Source organism: Danio aesculapii, chromosome 9, assembly GCF_903798145.1.
Source record: "Danio aesculapii chromosome 9, fDanAes4.1, whole genome shotgun sequence".
NCBI classification, from domain to species: Eukaryota; Metazoa; Chordata; class Actinopteri; order Cypriniformes; family Danionidae; genus Danio; species Danio aesculapii.
Genome location: NC_079443.1, coordinates 18,094,999 through 18,117,954, shown reverse-complemented (window position 1 = coordinate 18,117,954; position 22,956 = coordinate 18,094,999). Strand labels below are relative to the sequence as shown.

Here is a 22,956-nt window from a genome sequence, read left to right as displayed (position 1 = left end):
GCTCTTTCCCCGGCAGAGGACCGGGCTCTGCATTGTCCAATGACAACAGCGTTTTTCAACGCCACCAAAACCTCAAAGAAAGCATTTTTTTCTTTTCCTAGGGAACGAAGGTTACTTTAGTAACCGCTGTGTTTTTGCCACATGACATTAGCTTGCAAGCTCTTTTCTTTTTTCTGATTGGTCAACATGGCTGAGTTCATATGAAATGTGGAAGTCACGGATAAGGCAAATTTCACGTTCACGGCAAATGTGTCACGTATTCCATTGTTCGCACCATTGGATGGTAATTCGCCTTTATTCTCACGTTTGCATCCAGGTGTGTATTTCCTCAAATACTTAATTCCGTAATTGGTGTGAACCCAGCATAAAGGGCTTTATGCTGAGGCAGAGAAAACTGATTGTCTGCACCTTTCACATTCAATTAGCACCCATTTATCCCCTCTGAGGTTTTAGACATTTTTACTTTGAAAACTTTTTTACTTTATTCAAATTTAAGCTTTACTTTAAAAACTTTTTATTAATGTGCCCATTAAAAAAAACTCAAATAAAATAATATTAAAAAGATGCGTGTCTCATCACACTCTCTTGTCGAAGTACATTCTGAAATGCTTTAGAAAATGAACTCAGCAAAAACTTCTCACACAAATTTGAATCTTGAGTCTGCTGAAAGCTGAATATATCTTGCATTGTGGAAAATGTGGTCCGGAAGGCTGATAAGGGTAATGGAAGAATTGTCCTCCAGGGGTCCACAAGGGCACTCCTGCAGGCAATCACATCATAAAGTGACTGCCGTTCTGATGCAGTTAGGGAGTTCATTCCACTAACTGGGCAGATTGAATGCGAGAGTTCGGGAAAGTGATTTCTTCCCTCTAAGGGATGGAACCACGAGCTGACGTTCATTCACAGAACGCAAGTTTTTGGAGGGCACATAAATCTGCAGAAGTGAGAGCAGATAAGAAGGAGCAAAGCCAGAGATCGCTTTGTAAGCAAACATCAGAGCTTTGAATTTGATGCGAGCAGCAACTGGCAGCCAGTGCAAACGGATGAGTAGCGGAGTGACATGTGCATGAGCTTGGGTCAGACTAAAAGACCTTTTTCAAGTTGACATCAATTCCCTTTTTTTGCAATGCAGTGTATTGGTAGTTCTGTTTTACCTTTGAATGGGACACTTCTCTGGAAAATTCACAACAAACTGAAAATTACATGTTGCTGTAATATAAACATTAGGCTTGTGTCAAAATGTTTCTTTTATACTGAACTGCTTTCTGAGTTTAAAAATTATTACATTTGCTAGTTATTAATAGGAGTAAGCTATTGTTTAAGGAAATAATATATTTTCAAACTTTTCACTTATTAATTCCATTCATTCCCTTATTAATTTATTTATTTTTACTTAGTTTGCTAAGAATATAAATGCATATAAACGATTATATGTAAATGTTCCAGCATGAGTAAAATTCCCTACTAAATCTTCTCATATTACCTAGTAAGAATGTTGTCTGAAAATACAATCAGTTTCATTCATTTTCCTTCAGCTTAGTCCCTTTATTCATCAGGGGTTGCCACAGCAGAATGAACCATCAACTCATCCAGCATACATTATGTTTTACACAGTGGATGCTCTACCAGCTGCAACCCAGTACACACTCATTCACACATGCATGCAGACTTCACACAGAAATACCAACTGACTCAGCCAGGACTCGAACCACCATCCTTCTTGCTGTGAGGTGACAGTGCTAACCACTGAGCCACCGTTTCCCCCTGCAATCAATTTCACTGATTACAAAATAAATTCACAATAATTCATCCTCACATGAATTAAAACAGTGTCCTGCCACCACCTACTGGGTTGTTTTAATTTGATATCTGTACTACCTTTTAATTAATAAGTTAAATAAAATAAAAAATTAAATAGAAAAATTATTTCACATTAAAAATTATTTCAACACAAATAATACAACTTCTGCAATCTGCTTAACCTCCCATTTTCGCGGTGAAGCGGAAATCTCGCTGATTGGTATCTTTGTTTAGGGTGTCAGATGTCTTGCCTTGAATACAGACAACAGAAAACAGCTGTAGTCATCATCTAACCATATCTTTAGTGAATATACAGGTGAATTCTCTAATGGTAGTGCTGCGTACAGATACACTGTGTGGAATCAAACCAGACAACACATGATGTCATCTGAAAAAGGTCTATTTGGCAGGTCTGGAGACTCTGGATCAGGAGGCATTGGCATGTCAGATGGTTCTGGTGGGTCAGGTGGCTCTGGCAAAAGCGGTCATACTAGGAGCTCACATTGCAGCATCAGTGGCTCTGGCAGAAGTAACTCTGTTGATAAAAAAGTGGTAAACCATCTAGAAATAAAAAACGACATAAACATGAAAACGCTTTATAATGTAGCAACAGCTTAAAGGGCCTTGAACCCCCCCCATCTCAGCAGGGTGTTTTCACACCTCTAGTTTAAAAAAAGTCAGGAAAGTGGGTGAGTCCAGCTTTGTTTAGGTGGGAGTGTCGAGTGGCGAAAGAGGGAAGGGTTTGCATGAAACTTTACACTTTTGCGGATTTGTAGTCCGTTAGCAATCTGCAGCCCCTAGATCACTAATAATCATAACAACATGTTTGGTGTAATCTCAACTGTAAAATAAGAATATGGGACATAGAGTAGCCAATAGTGTTTTTGTATTATCACAGCTCTGCAAGTGAGAGTGGTTGAGCTTAAGTGCATCAAATGAAAAGCAAATGATATGCATCTTGAAGGGGGCAGGGCATGTCAGAAACTAGAGAGCATTTGATTGTTCAAGATTTGTTGAGAATTTGTGACTATGTTCTCATAAACATACAAGAAAACAATAATGATAGTACAGTGGTTCATCGTTAATCATGGGAGTTACGTTCTTAAAATAACCTGAAATAGGTGAAAAATGTGAAGTAGTCTGATTTATTTTTTTACAATTATTAGAGATGTTTTAAGGCTGTAAAACCCCCCACTACACTATTTTCTCAGATAGGCATTTACATTTTCACACTTTTCTCTCTTGTTTAAACACTTGCGTAACTTCTACCTTCCTTTAACATTCCAAAAGTCCAACTTTTTATGTGATGGTTAGTATCTTCCTTTGCTTTTTGGGTCCTACCGTGGGTGCACGGTGCAGAATGTTTAATCAACATTATGGGGTTTGTAGGGGAGAAAACTTGTAAACGTATAATACAGCACTTCAGACACTGCTAGCGATCAAAGATTTATGTCAATTTAGCAAGCTGAATGCATTCTGTATTGTACAGGAGACACGGCATGGAGGAGATTGATTGACAATGTTAATCAGGCTATTCACAACGCAGAAGACAATGTGCTGTAAAAACATGTCAAAATGTACACAAAAAAATCTGCGAAACTGCTAGACTGCAAAAGGTGAACCGTGTTACAGCCTCATTCAGACTAGCAGCGACTTTGTAGCTGCCTGTTGCTCTGGGGGGCGACCTGCTTCAAACGCAGGTCTGTGTAGGGATATACAGCATGAATACAACCAGCCACTGAGCAAGCTGACAGAGGATCAAGTGAGCTGTACTGGTGCTCCTGTTGGCTGTTGCTCAAGAAAGTCGCTCTTCATTTGCATAAAGTTGAAGGATTCTCAACTTTGTCGAGTCGCTAGACACACCCACCTGATCGTCAATGGTTGCTGTCGCTCGCGAAGATGCGAGGTTGCCGGAAGTCGCTCGCTCTCTGTTGAAATGAATGGTCCCTTGTTGCTTGTAGTGTGAATGAGGCTTTATGGCGAGAGACCACTGTAATCCTACATTTAGATTTGTATTGGCTCAAATCATCAGTATTAAAGTGAAAACCTGTTTTAATCCAGGTGACAGTTAGAAATCAAAAGTTGCTTATTTAAAAACACATTTGATAAGTAACCAATCATGTTGATGTAAAGAAATCTTCAAGAAGTCTTCAATGTGTGATGTGCTGGGACAGACATGATATGTTTTATCACAGAAATGTTTGTATTTTTTAAATTGTTCACATTTTCTTTTTTTTTTTTGTATCTTCATAAGATAAGTGAGAAATATCTTCAGAACACAAGGTTTAGTGTTGTACAGAATTCATTTTATTGAAACACTAGTACCAAGAGTCCATGATACGCCTCATGCTCATGAACCTCATGCCACCATAATTGCTGAAGTTCCTGTACTGTCCAGGCCCGAAGTGCCACATCCTGCCTCTGTAGTTGGGCTGGTCATAAAAGAGCCAGTGGCCGTCCATCACATGGCAGGACTGGCAGTGAGACATGCGGTAACGGTCCATGATGTTGTCACAGTCATCCATCATCTCGTACATCTGACCCATGAAGTTGTCCCTCTCGTAGATCCTCATTCTGTAGGATCCCCTGTACTAAAGTGCAACAAGAGTCTGTTATGTTCAAGTTTATCATGCAGAAAATTGTAACACACAAAATAATTATATATATTTTTTTTTTAAAAAATGCTCAAGATTGAAATTACCATGGGGATCATACGGCAGGACCTGATGCAGTTGCTCATTCCAAACATGGACATGTAATCAGCATACTCTCCCCTCCTGAAGAAATATCCACTTCCCATGTAGTTGGGCTGATCGTACATCATCCAGCAACCACTGTCCACTCTGCAAGAGTGACAGCGGCTCATGTAGGAGTGCATGTCACCACAGTCACCCATACACTCATAAGAGCGACCCTGGAAGTTCCTGTCCTCAAAGAAGGTAACCTAAAAAGTTCAAATATAATGTTGTTATGAAAATTTTAAATGGGTAAAATGGTTGGAATTTCATGTTATGGAATGGGTGCTAGAATGAGGTTTACCTTCATGTTTGCGGTGTCTGATCCTCAGTGGTTCCACAAGGGAAAAGCTGAAGCTGATTCTGCCTGTTGACTGACTGCTGTCACCTGTCCTTTTATACAAGACCAAGACTAAAAACTACACAGTCCCTATTGTTACTCAGCTCCTGACTATGCAAGTTGGCACAGAGACCTTTCTAGCACAAGCTTAGTAGGTAGTTTTTTTAGTACAGAGACATATATTTACTTATTTTTTAACAAAAGTATAACACTATTTGTGACATGCAAGAACTAGTAACTAAATGTTTTAATCTTTTTTGTGTGTTTTAAGTATTTATTGCAGAAATACAATTCACGACAGCTTAACGGTTAAATAAAAAACAAGTTAAACTTCCTAATCAGGGGAAAAAAAAAACAATTACACAATTCCTCATGACAAAGGAACATAATGTATACCTTTATGTTATCTACCATTTATACAAAAAATATTTACAGAAAAAAGATGAAGTAGACATAATGTTTATAAATAGGCATGAAACTTTTTAGGTTTTATACAAGAAACACATAAGTTGTATTGGAGTTGTATATTCAATCCATTTGGACCAAAAGTCAACAAGTATATATTGTTGGTCACAGAATGTATTTTTCTCTATAATAAATATAGTTCTATCTATCTATCTATCTATCTATCTATCTATCTATCTATCTATCTATCTATCTATCTATCTATCTATCTATCTATCTATCTATCTATCTATCTATCTATCTATCTATCTATCTATCTATCGATATCGGAATTTGGCATCGTATGATGGCATCGTCATCGTAGGTGAAATAATTATTTATAAACAATTAATTAATTCATAATGAATACATTTTTTGTAGTCTACCATTTCAACTGTGACTCTGACTCGTTCTACCCATGTGACCCATGTAACTCTGGTCTTCGTTCTACCCATAACCTAATCATAAATAAATCAAGATTAGTCACACACAAATTACCACCTGTCAGTCACTTTTTCCACGGGACTCTGGCATGAATATGCAGAGTGATCTGTGTCGTTATAATGGCGTCAACAAACTTGGTTTGTAAAAAAGGTGCACAACCAACAGGAACCAGCCAACAGTATCTGAGGTTTTCACTAAAATTACTAAGTACAAGCGTGAAAGCGAAAGATTGAAGCAGTGTACTGATGCTGTGACTCGCTACCTGATTCAAAAGACTGAAGAGTTGGCAAATAGAGACAAGATTAATTAAATATCAAGTTTAACAACCATAGTGAGACGCAATCCATCAGTACATCCTTGATAAACTGTTTGACGTGTGCTGATCTCCAGAGTTTTGTGCTCAAAGCACCCACTGTCTGCCTAGAGCTCAGATTTGTGCAAAAACACAATCTCAATAAACAAAACAACTTCTCCAGTCAAACACCGTCAGACCCCAAAGCGTTAAACATTCCTTCCTGATTTGGACTGTTACATGGGAGATTACAGATTACAATTACAGTGGTGGCACAGAATAACTTGGTTCTCCTCAAGGAGCATCTGTATTGTCAATACCCCCGTTTCCACTTTCACGCTTAAAGCGAGTATGCCAGGGTGTTTTCATAGTCACTTCTGAGGCCTGATTTGGCCAAAGCGGGGGTTCCTCAGGGCCAGCGGCCAGCCTTTTTCAGCACGCCGAATACCTTGGGACAAAGCGGGGCGTTGGGGCAGAGTAAAAGCAAAGGCAGAGTTTGCCCGAGTCTGGTAAAGCTGGTGGGCTGCCATTACACAAATTTTATGATTGTGCACGAGTACATGTGCCAAAAAAATAAATAGATAAATGAAAGAAAGATCATATAGCTACTGTTTTTTTGGGGGTGGACGAAACCATCAGAAACTACCTTCTTTTCTGTCCTGCACTGCTTTACAAACGGATCGGGAAAAACTGCATGTGAAAACATGTTCTATGTTCTCAAACAATTGTTTATGTTTGTATGTAACGTGGTAAAATTTAAAAATGAAATTTTAAATGTAGAGCTTTAATAGAGGTATATTTAATATGTTAAATCGTAATTATTTTGCTTTGGGGAGAATCAGAGATATGACATTCTGAAATAATTAACTGTACTTTTATCAAATGGATGATACTTTTTTTTCTCAAAACTGATGCGTATTGTGGATAGCTGCTGTGACATGAGCACAACAATATAGGTTAGCCTATATTGTACTACCTGCTCTTTTATCCTGAAACACTTAACGGTTTCTTTTACTTAGGATAACCGAATAATATACAGAATCCTTAAATTATTCTCTTAAATAAAAATTACCTAATGAGTGTTATAAAATCTATGGGGAAAAGTATAGACATATATTATAGCCTAATGCTGTACATTCGTTTTTTTTTTACTACGGTTGTCTCTATTTTAATCGTTTCATGATGATGCAGTGGGGTGTGCTTTATCTGTCTGATTATGATTTGACATTCTTCTTCCCACTGAACTGGGTGGGTTGTGGGACATTTGATTTGGGGGCATTCTGGGGCGGGTTGTGTGTGCTGTTCTGTGGCTATTGGCCCGACAGTGGAATATATATATATATATATACATAAACATTATTGTGCATCAGTAACATTCCAGTTATTTTTTATGTACTGTATGTCCCTGTAAGAAAATATTGTACATAATTGGAAATCCAGAAGTTCACAGGGCCATGTTCTCTGAAATCAGTTCAAGCAGTGGATTTTTTACATTCCGACTGGTTGCCACTGAACCATGTCATAGCTCATTACCATAGAATTTATCTTGATTTCAACTCTCCTCAACACACACCCCACTGAAAACATGGCTGGCTCCCATTGAAAATGGAAATGAATTTTAGCTACTTTGACACTCTAGCCACCTTTGGTGTGAATGCATGCACATTATGCAAGCCTAAGATTTCCTATCTTTTAGATGGCACTGCATCAGAAATCGCCATTCATCTATAAGTGATATCACCACATGGGCTTAGGACTACTTTGGCATCACACAGTGGAAATGTGTACTGTGATCAGACAAATCAGTATTTCAGGGTTTTTTGGAGGAGAAATGAAAGCTGTGTGCTCCAGACCAAAGAAGACAAGGATCATCCAGACTGTTACCAGCAACAAATGCAAAAGCCAGGGTCTGTCATGGTATGGGTTGTGTCAATGTCCTTGTCAAAGGTAACTTGCACTTTTGTGATGGCATCATTGATGCTGAAAAGTACATAAAGATTTTGGAGCACAATATGCTGCCTTCTTTTTCAGGGACGCCCATGCATATTTCAACAAAACAATGTAAAACCATATTCGGCACACGTTACAAAGTCCTGGCTGTGGAGGAAGAGGATACAGGTACTTGACTGGCCTGCCTGCCGTCCCTACATGTTGTCAATAGAGAATGTGTGGCACATTTTGAAGAACAAAATACGACAAGGAAAACCCGGTACTGTTGCCCACCTTAATCTTGAGGAACACATTAAATAATGTGCTGCTGTATTGTCTGCAATGAAATACAAGTCAAAGTAAATTTAGAAAATCCTTCCTTTTTTATTTGCGTTTGCCATACGTCTTGGCAACTTTTCTGATTTGGGTTGTATAATATAGGTTATTACACTGATAAATTTAATTGGGCTAACAACACTTTACTTTTTGATGATTGAAGCTGAATTTTTATGACTTGTTGATGAGTTTAATGACTCCGGACTTGGACTTGCCTGTCTCAACTCAGGACTTGACTGGAGACTTGAATGGAAAGAGTTGAGACTTGCTTATGACTTTTTTGTGACCTGTGCTCCTTCTAGGTGATAGATTTAGTTTCTAATCTAAATCAGAAATTAAAAGATGCACTTTCAAAACACCAATGAATTTGTTCTCACTGTGTGGGGACAGCGAAGATATGATTTTAATTTGTGATGACAAAAAGTAAATATTTCACAGGCATGTGTAGTTTTAAATTATTTATATTTCTCCTGAACTTTGTTTTGTATTTTTTTCATAAAATAATGGGAAGTATTTTCAGAACACAATGTTTAGTGTTGGAGAAATTGTTTTATTGAAACACTAGTACCAAGAGTCCATGATACGCCTCATGCTCATGAACCTCATGCCACCATAATTGCTGAAGTTCCTGTACTGTCCAGGCCCGAAGTGCCACATCCTGCCTCTGTAGTTGGGCTGGTCATAAAAGAGCCAGTGGCCGTCCATCACATGGCAGGACTGGCAGTGAGACATGCGGTAACGGTCCATGATGTTGTCACAGTCATCCATCATCTCATACATCTGACCCATGAAGTTATCCCTCTCGTAGATCCTCATTCTGTAGGATCCCCTGTACTAAAGTGCAAAATTAGACCGTTATTCATTCATTCATTCATTCATTTTCTTTTTTCAGCTTAGTCCATTTATTAATCTAGGGTCGCCACAGCGGAATGAACCGTCAAATTATCCAGCATATGTTTCACGCAGCGGATGCCCTTCCAGCTGCAACCCATCACTGGGGAACACCCATACACTCTCATGAGACTTATTTTCAAGTTTATCAGACAGCCAAATTGTAACAGTAAAAAAAAAAGTATTATCTTATAAATCCTTGAAAACTGAAATTACCATGGGGATCATACGGCAGGACCTGATGCAGTTGCTCATTCCAAACATGGACATGTAATCAGCATACTCTCCCCTCCTGAAGAAATATCCACTTCCCATGTAGTTGGGCTGATCGTACATCATCCAGCAACCACTGTCCACTCTGCAAGAGTGACAGCGGCTCATGTAGGAGTGCATGTCACCGCAGTCGCCCATACACTCATAAGAGCGACCCTGGAAGTTCCTGTCCTCAAAGAATGTGACCTAAAAGTTCAAGCATAATGTTTTGTTATGAAAAGTTTAAAAAAGTATAATTATTTTGTAGTTTCACTGTATGGAATGGGTGCTAGATTGAGGTTTACCTTCATGTTTGCGCTGTCTGGTCCTCAGTGGTTCCACAAAGGAGAAGCTGAAGCTGATTCTGGCTGTTGACTGACTGCGGTCACCTGTCCTTTTATACAAGCCCAAGACTAAAGACTACACAGTCTCTATTGTTACTCAGTTTCTGACTATGCAAGTTGGCATAGAGATCTTTCTAGCAAAAAAACTACTGGTTTTGTAGTTCTTAGTTCTAAGATTTATCTCTTTCTTTTTTGCTTGTTTGTTTTCTATGCATTTCTAAGGCTCTGTATTGGTCGCATGCTGTGTAATGTCCTGGACTTCCACCGATGATTCACACAACAAAGCACTATGAACCACTGCAAGATAAAAATAAAACAATGTAATCTTGAAAGTAAAAATGCCAATGAGCAAACAAAGCAATATTTCAATCCAAATCACATACATAAGTATACAAATCATTATTACAATGTTCTCAATTAAACCAGTAGCTAAACTCATAAAAGGAATAATTAATTATTCAAGCTTTAAATGACGGACCCCATTTAGCATTTCTTGCCTTTCATGCTTTGCTTATCTTCTAATACTTTGCATATCATAAATACGCTGTGCTTGGCAAAATAACTGCCATAAAGTGCCCAACCTTAACCATAATTTTGTTCAACAAAGTCAAATCATATACACATTGAAACATATAATAAACACAAGTTCTAAACACATTGAAACACACAAAATATCACTAATAATTAAATTATTTAAAACTACTCACAGTAAAGTAACATTTTAATTCGCAACACTCACCAAATCATATAGTGTACATAAACTGAACCTCAAATGCTTTTGAATTCATTCATTCATTCATTTATTTTCTTTTCAGCTTAGTCCCTTTATTAATCTGGGGTCGCAGTTCACTTGAGAGGCTGTCTAGTAACACAATTCTTTTTCTTTTTAATCTTTTGAATAGTCCTTTTAAACAAAACACATTTTTTGAGACGTTGACAGTCATATATGTGTGCTATGCTGCTAAAAAGTATTAGGACACATATATTTCAGAAAAAGTGAAAATTTGTTGTTTTTGCATTATTTCGAGCAAATTCGATCTTCCGGTTTGAAAAGAAATTTAGAAGCTACGTTACAGCCATGACATCCTTGTGTAAATTCCAGCGACCAACTTCATTAATATGCATGATATAGCTTTGAAGACTGTTTTTATCTGTTACAATGTTCAGACGGCAGAGAGACGCCACGTTGTGTGGCCATCCATAATTAAAACAAGTGGAAATAGAATTGTTTGGAGACATGGGTCGTCAGTGTTGCGTTTATAAATGTGCTGCAACACAGGTTTTGTTTTTATTTCCCCGCTATGAGAGTGCAGCTGGACTCACATGAGGATTACAGTGGTCTGTTAACATGGGGCAAAATATGTTTGTAAGGAATATTTTTTACCCGAGAGCTTTTCGCATCTGGAAATGGTGAAATCCGGATTTGCCACTCATCTTCTTTTAAAAAGAAGATTCGGTTTCAGTTTGTGTTGATTGTCCTGTCTCGGATTTGTCTACAGATTTGGTAAGTGTGTGATCAGTGTTCTTTGTTTATGTTTATTCAGATGGCAAAGTTAGTTAGTATCGTCAGCAGTACTCCTTCAATTTTTAAAGACATACTTTAGTCATAATGATTTTAGTTTACAGTATGTTAATATCACTATATTTTTTATATTTTAATATTCACATTGATAATCCTGAAATTAATGCTGTAAAAGAACTTATGACTGATGAACTGATGATTTTTAACACTTTAAATTTGACTCAGCATGTTCAAGGACCCATACACAATCATGGACACACTTTTGACCTATTTATAACTAAGGGTTTACACATTTCATCGACTGTTGTTAAGGATGTTGCTCTATCTGATAATTTCTGTATTTTCTTTGATATATTGATCACTCCAGCTTTTGAAGACAGATCTGTCTCTGTCAAAAAGAGAACACTAATGAGCAGTTTATGAAGGCCATTTTGCCAGCACCAAGCATATCTGCAGACTCTGTTGATTCTCTCCTTGATTTGTTTAACTCTAAAGTTAAGAATGTCATAGACGGCATTGCTCTTGTTAAAGTCAGGAAGATGACTGGCAGGCAAAAAGGATCTTGGACTAGGTCACCAAGAGTACAAATGATGAAAAGACAGTGCAGAAAAGCTGAGCGTATGCGGAGAAAGACGAAACTAGTAGTCCATTATAATATATATAAAGACAGTCTTCATGCTTTTAATGTAGAACTAAACACTGCTAGGCAGACTTTCTTGTCAACCCTTATAAACACCAACTTAAATAATTCTCGCACTCTCTTTGCAACAGTAGAGAGACTCACAACCCCCCAGTAGGATTCCCAGCGAACTACATTCTGAAAGCAAATGTAATGAGTTTGCTCATTTCTTTACTGACAAGACCAATAATATCAGAAGGTCATCAGAAGGCAATCAGCTCATCCAATCAGCCAAGTTGTTTCGAAGTCAGACAAGCTCAACCACAACTTAAGAAATCAGACATTTTGTCTGATTTCATGGCAATCAATGGTAAAATCTTAGAAGAGATCATGCAAGTTATGAAAACATCAACCTGCAGTCTTGATATGCTCCCCACATCAATCTTCAAAATGGTGTTTGACTGTTTAGAAATGGATCTTCTAAAAGTGGTAAATTTAAAAAAAAGTTGTTAAACCCCTCTTGAAGAAGAGCAACATGGATTACACCCTATTGAGCAATTACAGGCCATTCTCAAATCTCACTTTCATTGGCAAAATCCTTAAAAAAATTGTTTTTAACCAGGTTAACAAGTTCTTAAACTTCAAGGGATGTTTAGACAATTGTCAATCTGGTTTCAGACCACATCACAGTACAGAGAGTGCCTTTATAAAGATAATCAATGATATACGCCTAAATACAGATTCAGGTAAACTAACAGTACTGGTACTGCTTGATCTCAGTACTGCATTTAACACTGTCGATTACAGCAAACTTCTGGAAAGGCTGGAAAACTGGGTTGGGCTGTCTGGGACGGTCCTCAAATGGTTCAGATCTTATCTTCAAGGGAGAGGTTACTATGTCAGTATAGGTGACCATACTGTAGCTCGGGGTGGACACTCATGACATGTGGAGTCCCACAAGGCTCAATTCTGGCACCTCTCCTGTTCAACCTTTATATGCTTCCTCTGAGCCAAATAATGAGAAAAAAACAAATCTCCTACCATAGCTATGCTGATGACATTCAGATCTACTTAGCCTTATTGCCTAATGACTACAACCCCATTGACACCCTCTGCCAATGCATTGACGACATTAACAATTGGATGTGCCAAAACTTTCTTCAGTTAAACAAAGAGAAAACTGAAGTGATTGCATTTGGGAACAGAGATGAGGTTCTCAAAGCGAATGCGTATCTTGGCACTAAGGGTCAAACAATCTCAACATCCACATTACTCCTGAGCCGCCACACACTCCAACTCTAGTTGCCTTTCGCAGAAACCTACGCTCTCTCTCACCCAATAGACTATCCACCATTGTTTCTAACTCTCTTCCTCCATCTTGCAAACTCTCTGCACTTGATACGAACAGTGCCACTGATACACTCTGCTCCACGCTAACATCATGTCTAGACAGACTATGCCCTCTTACATCCAGACCAACCCGGGCCAATCCTCCTGGACCCTGGCTCTCTGATGTTCTCCGTGAGCATCGCTCAAAACTTCGGGCTGCTGAGAGAAGTTGGCGAAAAACTAAAAATCCTGAACAGCTCATAACATACCAAACTCTTCTGTCCTCTTTCTCGGCAGAGGTTACTTCTGCAAAGCAGACATACTTCCGTCAGAAAGTCATCAGTGCCACCAATCCTCGCTTGCTTTTTAAAACATTTTCCTCCCTCCTCTATCCTCCTCCTCCACCCGCATCCTCCACACTCACTACTGATGACTTTGCTACATTCTTTTGCACCAAAACTGCAAAAATCAGTGCTCAATTTGCTGCACCTACAACAAACACGCAAGATACACCACCAACACCACACACACTCACCTCTTTCTCCCAGCTCTCTGAGTCTGAGGTGTCCAATCTCGTGCTATCAAGCCATGCAACCACCTGTCCGCTAGATCCCATTCCCTCTCATCTCCTGCAAGCCATTTCTCCTGCAGTCATACCAACACTGACTCACATAATTAACACATCTCTTGACCCTGGTCTATTCCCTACTTCATTTAAGCAGGCTAGGGTAACCCCTCTGCTAAAGAAACCCAACCTGGATCAAACGCTACTTGAAAACTACCGACCGGTATCCCTGCTTCCATTCATGGCCAAGATTTTGGAGAAAGTAGTGTTCAATCAAGTCCTAGACTTTCTTACTCAAAACAACCTCATGGACAACAAGCAATCTGGCTTTAAGAAAGGCCACTCAACTGAGACTGCCCTGCTCTCGGTCGTGGAGGATCTCAGACTGGCTAAAGCAGACTCTAAATCATCTGTCCTCATCTTGCTGGATTTATCAGCTGCTTTTGACACTGTAAACCACCAGATCCTGCTATCTACGCTTGAGTCACTGGGCGTCGCAGGCACTGTTATTCAATGGTTCAGTTCCTACCTCTCGGACAGGTCATTCAGGGTGTGGTGGAGGGGAGAGGTGTCCAACCTACAGCATCTAAACACTGGGGTACCTCAGGGCTCTGTGCTTGGGCCACTTCTCTTCTCTATCTACACGGCATCTTTAGGAACAGTCATCCAGAAACATGGTTTTTCCTACCACTGCTATTCTGATGACACCCAGCTATACCTCTCTTTTCACCCTGATGATCCCTCGGTTCCAGCTCGCATTTCAGCCTGCCTGTCAGACATTTCACTCTGGATGAAAGATCATCATCTCCAGCTTAACCTCATGAAAACGGAAATGCTTGAAGTTTCTGCCAACCCGACTCTTCACCATAACTTTTCAATCCAGATGGATGGAGCAACCATCACTGCATCCAAAATGGTAAAAAGCCTTGGAGTTACGATTGATGACCAACTGAACTTCTCTGACCACATTTCTAGAACTGCTCGATCTTGCAGATTCGCACTCTACAACATCAGAAAGGTCCGACCCTTCCTATCTGAACATACTGCTCAACTCATTGTTCAAGCTCTTGTCCTCTCCAAACTGGACTATTGCAACTCTCTGCTAGCCGGGCTACCAGCTAGTTCTATCAAACCTCTTCAGCTGCTTCAGAACGCAGCAGCACGAGTGGTCTTTGATGAACCCAAAAGAGCACATGTCACTCCGCTACTCACCCGTTTGCACTGGCTGCCAGTTGCTGCCCGCATCAAATTCAAAGCTCTGATGTTTGCTTACAAAGTGACCTCTAGCTGTGCTCCTTCGTATCTGCTGTCACTTCTGCAGATATATGTGCCCTCCAGAAACTTGCGTTCTGTAAATGAACGTCGCCTCGTTGTTCCATCCCAAAGAGGGAAGAAATCACTTTCCCGAACTCTCACATTCAATCTGCCCAGTTGGTGGAATGAACTCCCTAACTACATCAGAACAGCAGAGTCACTTGCTGTCTTCAAGAAACGACTAAAAATGCAACTGTTTAGTCTCCACTTTCCTTCCTAATCTGCAACTGCCTCTGTCTCTGGCTATACCACTGTGCCCTCTCTCTCTCTCTCTCTCTCTCTCTCTCTCTCTCTCTCAAAAAAAAAAAAAAAAAAAAAATTTTCTACTAAACTTTGCTTCTTAGACTTTTACACACCAGAAACTTGTCTATAGCGCTTGTTCACTGCTGCTCTTATAGTTGTGTAAATTGCTTCCTTGTCCTCATTTGTAAGTCGCTTTGGATAAAAGCGTCTGCTAAATGACTAAATGTAAATGTAAATGTAAACAACAAAAAATAAGGTCAAGAATCTTGGTGTGACTCTGGAGTCAGATCTGAGTTTTAGTAGACATGTCAAAGCAGTAAATCAGCATACTATCATCTCAAAAACATTGCAAGAATTAGATGCTTTGTTTTCAGTGACGACTTAGAGAAACTTGTTCATGCTTTTATCAGCAGCAGGGAGGATTACTGTAACGGCCTCCTCACGGGCCTTCCCAAAAAGACAGTCGACAGTTACAGCTCATCCAGAACGCTACGACCAGGATTCTGGTCTTTACACTGGCTCCCAGTTACATTCAGAATAGCTTTTAAAGTATTACTACTTGTCTATAAATCACTAAATGGCCTAGGACCTCTATACATTACAGATATGCTCACTGAATACAAACCTAACAGATCACTCAGATCTTTAGGATCTTATAAACTAGAAATTCCAAGAGTTCAGTCAAAGCAGGGTGAATCGGCTTTCAGCTACTATGCCCCTCACTGCTGGAATCAGCTTCCAGAAATGATCAGATGTACTCCAACATTAGGCACATTCAAATCGAGACTGAAAACACATCTGTTTAGCTGTGCCTTTACTGAATGAGCACTGTGCTATGTCCGACAGATCGCACTATGTTTTTCTCTTCTTTTTCATTCTTTTATAACCTGTTTTCTGTTTTTAAACTGTGCCAAACTGTGCCAAACTGTAGTTAAAGTTGACAAACTAAAAAAGAAACACGCGAAATTACACGAAACTCCAGAGGAAATGTGTATAGTTGTTGAAAATGTCAAATTTGGAATTTGGAAAAATGGTACCCATGTATTTAGCATGCCCCCTGCTTGTGCTTCTCCTGTGTATGTGTGTCTGTTTTTGAAATGTGTCATTCTTTTGCAGTACAATCAACAATATCTACTGAATATTCGTCCTTCAGTTATGGACAGGTTTAAGCCAGACATCAAGCATGTTTTTAATCAGGCACTTAAATTTTTTAACAAAAGTTTTAATTCAGTAGTTTTACTAAGGCCACTCATCTAACATAAAAACTTCTATGTCAAACATAATCTGTCTTTTTTCCTGATATAAGATACTATTTGAATGATATGGATATTACACTGATAAATTTAGCTGGGCAAAGTGCACTAATGACTTTGTGATGACTTTGATGACTAAAGTCTAAAGTTTACTGACTTTTTACTAAAGTTTGATGACTTGAAGCTGGATTTTGATGACTCTGGACTTGAGTTGGACTTGCCTGTCTCAACTCAGGACTTGATGTGAGACTTAAATAAAAAGAGTCAATACTTGCTTGTGACTTGCAAAACAACCACTTTGTCCCACCTCTAATGATTAGCTTAAATCGTCAGTCAGAATATTAAAGTGAAAACTTGATCTTCTTCCAGGTGATAGATTTAGGTTCTAATGTAAACCAGAAATTAAAAGTTGCACATTCAAAACACGAATGAAGTTGTTCTCAATGTGTGATGTGTTGGGAACAGAGAAGATATGATTTTAATTTATGATGACAAAAAATGAATATCACACAGGTATGTGTAGTTTTAAGTTATTCACATTTTTTCTGAACTTTTTTGTATTTTTACATAAGATAGTGGGAAATATTTTCAGAACACAATGTTTAGTGTTGTACAGAATTCGTTTTATTGAAACACTAGTACCAAGAGTCCATGATACGCCTCATGCTCATGAACCTCATGCCACCATAATTGCTGAAGTTCCTGTACTGTCCAGGCCCGAAGTGCCACATTCTGCCTCTGTAGTGAGGCTGGTCATAAAAGAGCCAGTGGCCGTCCATCACATGGCAGGACTGGCAGTGAGACATGCGGTAACGGTCCATGATGTTGTCACAGTCATCCATCATTTCGTACATCTGACCCATGAAATTATCCCTTTCGTAGATCCTCATTCTGTAGGATCCCCTGTACTGAAGTGCAAAATGAGATTGTTATTTTCAAGTGTATCAGACAACAAATTTTTAAGAGTAAATAAAAATATTATCTTATAAGTCCTCAAAATTTTAATTACCATAGGGATCATACGGCAGGACCTAATGCAGTTGCTCATTCCAAACATGGACATGTAATCAGCATACTCTCCCCTCCTGAAGAAATATCCACTTCCCATGTAGTTGGGCTGATCGTACATCATCCAGCAGCCACTGTCTACTCTGCAAGAGTGACAGCGGCTCATGTAGGAGTGCATGTCACCACAGTCGCCCATACACTCATAAGAGCGACCCTGAAAGTTTCTGTCCTCAAAGAAGGTGACCTAAAATGTTTTTGTTATGAAAAGTTTAAAAAACTAAATATAATATTTTTTTGAAGTTTCACTGTATGGAATGGGTGCTAGATTGAGGTTTACCTTCATGTTTGCGCTGTCTGATCCACAGTGGTTCCACAAGGGAGAAGCTGAAGCTGATTCTGGCTGTTGACTGACTGCTGTCACCTGTCCTTTTATACAAGCCCAAGACTAAAGACTACACAGTCCCTATTGTTACTCAGTTTCTGACTATGCAAGTTGGCATAGAGACCTTTCTAGCTAAAGAACTACTGGTTATTAGTTCTTAGTTCTAAGATTTATCTCTTTCTTTTTTGCTTGTTTGTTTTTATATGCATTTCTAAGACTCTGTATTGGTCTCATGTAGTGTAGTGTCCTGGTTAAAACAAGTCTTCCACTGATGATTCATAGTTTTTTATAGTATAGTATTTATGAGTCTCATTCTGTCAATTCCTCACACAACAAATCATTATGAACCACTGTAAGAACTAGAGAAAATAAAACAAATTCACCTTAAGGCAAACAAAGCAATATCTCATGCCAATCACATACATAATATACAAATCATTATTACAATGTTTTCTATTAAACCAGGAGATAAACTCATAAGAGGAATCCATTAATTATTATTATTAATATTTTTTATAGATTTACAAATTTTTCAGAATTGGTTCTGGATGACTGTATGTTTTTTAATTCCCCCTGCCCAAAAAAGAAAGGTTTACGTCTGATTGTCCTGGATGATGACCTACATCTCAGTCACCTAAATTCTGCCTGGCAGTGTTTTAGATGTTACTGCCCCACTCATGCCCCATAAAAAAAAACTCAAATCAACCCTATAGCAAACCCCAAATACTCAACCCCTACACTAAGCTTGTTGAAAAGCTGATCGGAAATGGAAAATGGCAAGGAAAATTGCAAAGGCTTCTTAATGTTCTGATTTAATTGTTAAAAATCACTCTACACCCAAAGCTTTATTTTCATTTATACATTGTTGTTAATATTCCTGTTAATACAATCCCTGTTGCTTCAAATGCTTTATATGAAAGTTTCAGAGACATTTGCAACTTTTAGTTACTATCTTAATTAAAGTTTGGGCTGTGTGTCGTTCATATCCCATACAAGCTCTATTGTGCCAGCTTACACACTCTCACAACAGTTACATTTCCTGGAGAATGGAGACTCCACCCCGGCACGGCCCAGCTGTTATGGGCACGCTTCAGATTAGGTGATCAGGTTATCTTCCTGCTTCTCACGAGTGACCCTTTAGCTAGCTGCTTTCCCTGCTCTGCACTAGTTCGCTGGCTCTCAGCTGGCCCTGGGTTTACACAATATGCAGTTTTCCCCAATGAGCCTGTGAGCACAGACTCAAGGTAAGGTCAGAAGGGACGAGGAGTGGGTCTCACTCGTTGCACCTCCTTGGCCCAACCGGACCCGAGTTTCCAGACTTACTCCTCGTGATTGCCCTCCCTGATGAATTCCCCAGAAAAATCACTTCTTTTTCTGGGACAGGCACCCTCTGGAATCCGTTCTGGAACCTCCGTGGATGGTTTTTATACAGAGAACGGAGGACTTAGGTGACCCATCAATTGATGGTTAACACCGTCACTCAGGCTAGATCACCCTTGTATAGGCTAGCCTATATTCTGTAGTGTAGCCTATTCGTTGTGTGGTGCTCTTCTCTCTGAGACAAGCCTGCTTGATGACATGCCAGATTAGTGTTGTGTTTTCTTCCTTCAGGATAGATGGATTGCAAGCTGTCACCCTCCACACTGAAGGTTTGGCGTGTTGCCATTCCCGCTCTCTGTGAGGGCGGCAGGTGGTAGCATGCTGGGAAAGCATAACCACATCAGCCTGTTCCTCAGAGGCCATGGCGTGAGGTGGTTAATTCCAATCCTGTCCCCCTCTCTTGCCCTTTTAGGATCTCTCTAGCCCCTGCGGTTATGGTTAGGTCCATTGAGCCACTCGATTCAGTATCTATAAGTTTTCTGTCCATGAAGGCAGCTCTGCTGGTCACGTTGGTATCATTCAGGAGGGTTGGGATTCCAGTGCCATTTGCAGTCAGCAATCGTGCAAGTAATTCAAATCGGCCTACTCTAACATTTACCCTTACCTACCACCCCTTTTAATATCAGGTAGTGAGCCTGCAAGCAGTGTCTGCGGAGGAGGCAGACCCGGCCCTTTAAATATCCGTGCACTGCGCTTAATGTGACACGTAGAGCATACGTCTCTAAGCAGCTCTTATCTGTTATGATCAGCAGAAGGGAAGTGCTGTATGAAAACAGAGGTTGGTCCATTTTATAGTTTAGGCTATCGCCCTCGCTTCATGTGCCGCCCCGGGAGAGAGTGTGTCACTCTCTCCCGATGGAGCTGTGTGCTTATTTCAGCCACGGAGTGTTCCCCCTGACCAGGTGGACCCGTGTCTTCCCTACCCGCTAATCAGCTTATCATATGTAGCACCCCCCTCTTTAGGGCTAGTCCATATTTTCTTATTGCCATCAAGTATCCGCTCTTAGGAAGCAGGTGGCCTCTGCAGCATCCTCCCCCTTTGGGAACTGGCACGTTTTCCCAGTGTACTGTTGTATTTCTAAAATCCCTAGACTATATTAGCTAGGTAAAAGCATATTATGACCCCAAATCTAAATTTTCTAATTATTCCCGTGTGATGGTCATTTAAGGGCCTAGGGGACATTGGAAGGTTGCACTCTTGGTGATGCTTGTGTGCTCAAGCTATGCTTGCCAAACTTCACATCAGGAGTGTGACGGGCTTAGCTGTTGTGGCTTTTTCCATACAGTCTTCCATAGTCTGTTACCACCCACATGTTGGTGTTCCCATGAAGGGGAACGTCCTGGTGACGTCCGTAACCCACGTTCCCCGAATAGGGAACGGAGACGTGTCTTCACTGCCACAGAACCTGAGTCTCCAACTGTCAGCTGAGTGATCGGCTCTTCAGCAGGCTAAAATTTTAATACTCACTTCTCAGCCGCCAGCTGATAAATCCCACTAATGGCTAATCGCTGACAGCTGTGGAGCTGAGCTCTACCAGTTCATTTGGCATTTATTGGCCTATTTTCTTACTCTTTAGAGTGTTTGGTTGTCTGGCGTACTCCCGTAGTCTGTTACCAGACACATGTCTCCGTTCCCTATTTGGGGAACGTGGGTTACGGACATAACCAGGATGCTTTACCTTATAGGTGGCGTCGACCTGTTTTTCTCTTCTTTTAAATTCTTTTATAACACATTTTATCAGCTTTTATTTTATTCTATTTTCATTTTTACCATTTTTATTATTTGTTTTTATTTCTCTTATACTTGTTTCTTTTATTCCTGTTTATGTAAAGCACTTTGAATTGCCACTGTGTATGAAATGTGCTATATAAATAAACTTGCCTTGCCTTGCCTTTCTTCAATCCCTGTCTCCTGTTTCCTTAAATGGGCTTCCTTGGATCGGCCATTGTCGCTAGTGACTTGGAGTAACTCCACTAAACTGCACTCGCTAAGCAGAGCATTGCTTTCTCTGCAGGGGATTTCCATGAAAAAAATGGCTTCGATAAATGCTCAATCTTTGGTAAATACGACTTTCTGCTAAAAAACTTTTTCATGATGCAGAGTCTGGATCTTATTTTCATCTCTGAATCATTAACTAAGGTTGAGGATTTAACTAATTTTTCACAATTCGTTCTGGATGACTGTATATTTTTAAATCCCGCCTGGCCAAAAAGAAAAAGTTGGTGTCGAAGTGACTATTTTAATTGACTCTTTTTTAGACCATTGCTGGTGTTTTAGTAGATGCATTTCCTAGCTTTAAAGTCTAGCTGTTGCATCTCGACTGTAACTTTACCGCCATCTCACTCAACAAAGCACTTTATACAGCAATTCAAAAGTTTATTGGCAATATTGCCATGAAGTATATCCTCTTTTTATTAGTGGGTGATTTTAACATCTGTGTATGCTGTCAGGCAAACCTGTTATCGAAGGAGATTCTTAACTTTATTGACTCTTTTATTCTGGTCCAATGGATAAAAAACTCTACCCATTTTATGGGCCATACCTTTGATCTTGTAGTCTCTCATGGATTTGCTCTTGTTTATATTGAGTTTTCTGATTACCTGCTCTCTGGTCATAAGCATAGACTGTAAAATATATGGACGTAGTATCCGTGACGTCACCCATAGGTTTCTGAACACTGCAAAAGAAGCTACAAGTAGGTACGGACAACTGTCGCCATGTTGTTCACGTGTCATTGCACCCACGGCGGGATACCAAACAAGGGCGGAGAGTGAGCGGAGCTACAGACACCTGCTGGCATTTTGCTTGGACCTGGCTTAGACAGACTTTACTTTGTGAAAAAGCTTAATACTTTATTACCTGCGACTCATTTGTATTCTGACCACATGTGTTTGGCTTTACACTATATCAATAAAGTGTTTAGACTTTTAAAAATACTGTAGTAATACATTGAGCCACTAAGCATTGTTTTTATGACGTTTTTCTACAGGAGGAAAACGTGAATTACTTCCAAACACTTCAACTATAGTGTGTGTTAGTAAATGCAAGGCTATTAATGAAATCCAGTATAACACTGTAGGACAACGCTTAAGATGACTGTTCTAGCCTACAGCTAATCAATCTGTCACATTCTGGAGTGCTTTACGGGTCTAAAGAAAAATATTAATGATAAATGATCCTAAATAAAACAAATACATTTATAGAGATGGTATATAAGTATATAACTTTACTCACATGGGAAACGGAGGCCATGTGAATGGTTTGTGAGCACAATTAAGTGCACACAGCATCCCATATAATCTGGTAATTGTAAGAAATAAGTCCAAAAGACAACTGACTGTGTAAAGCCACATAAAACAGAACAAAAATACAATGAATATGCCGAGATCAGTGGCTAATATGCCGGATTCAGCTGAGGTGAAGTGACGGCGACCAGCGAGACCTAGCTGTCACTCAAGTGGCCACGCCCTTAATCATGCAAACTTAATATAACCTAATATAAAGGAAATGGATGAGTTATAAAAAAATTCACG

General features: G+C 39.6%; 2 protein-coding genes and 1 pseudogene across 4 annotated transcripts; all 3 read right to left on the bottom strand.

The window, feature by feature from the left end:
• Positions 1-4,118: 4,118 nt before the first annotated feature.
• Positions 4,119-5,857, bottom strand: LOC130234782 (gamma-crystallin M2-like; the record flags this gene model as incomplete). Its single annotated transcript, XM_056465080.1, has 3 exons — positions 4,119-4,391; positions 4,502-4,744; positions 5,846-5,857. Coding segments are annotated over 3 exons (528 nt in total), but the record flags the coding sequence as incomplete, so codon positions are not given.
• Positions 5,858-8,881: 3,024 nt separating this feature from the next.
• LOC130234781 (gamma-crystallin M2-like) lies at positions 8,882-13,081 on the bottom strand. 3 transcript variants are annotated; one of them, XM_056465077.1, is made up of 3 exons: positions 13,058-13,081; positions 9,428-9,670; positions 8,882-9,154 (listed from the first exon to the last, which is right to left on the bottom strand). In XM_056465077.1, the coding sequence occupies exons 1-3, from the start codon at positions 13,079-13,081 to the stop codon at positions 8,882-8,884; spliced, it is 540 nt and encodes a 179-aa protein (XP_056321052.1). The 3 variants fall into 3 exon arrangements, with proteins under 3 accessions (XP_056321052.1, XP_056321053.1, XP_056321054.1); XM_056465078.1 differs by lacking the exon at positions 13,058-13,081 and adding an exon at positions 11,407-11,415; XM_056465079.1 differs by lacking the exon at positions 13,058-13,081 and adding an exon at positions 10,389-10,397.
• Positions 13,082-17,287: 4,206 nt separating this feature from the next.
• LOC130234623 (gamma-crystallin M2-like) lies at positions 17,288-18,003 on the bottom strand (annotated as a pseudogene).
• Between the last annotated feature and the right edge of the window lie 4,953 nt (positions 18,004-22,956).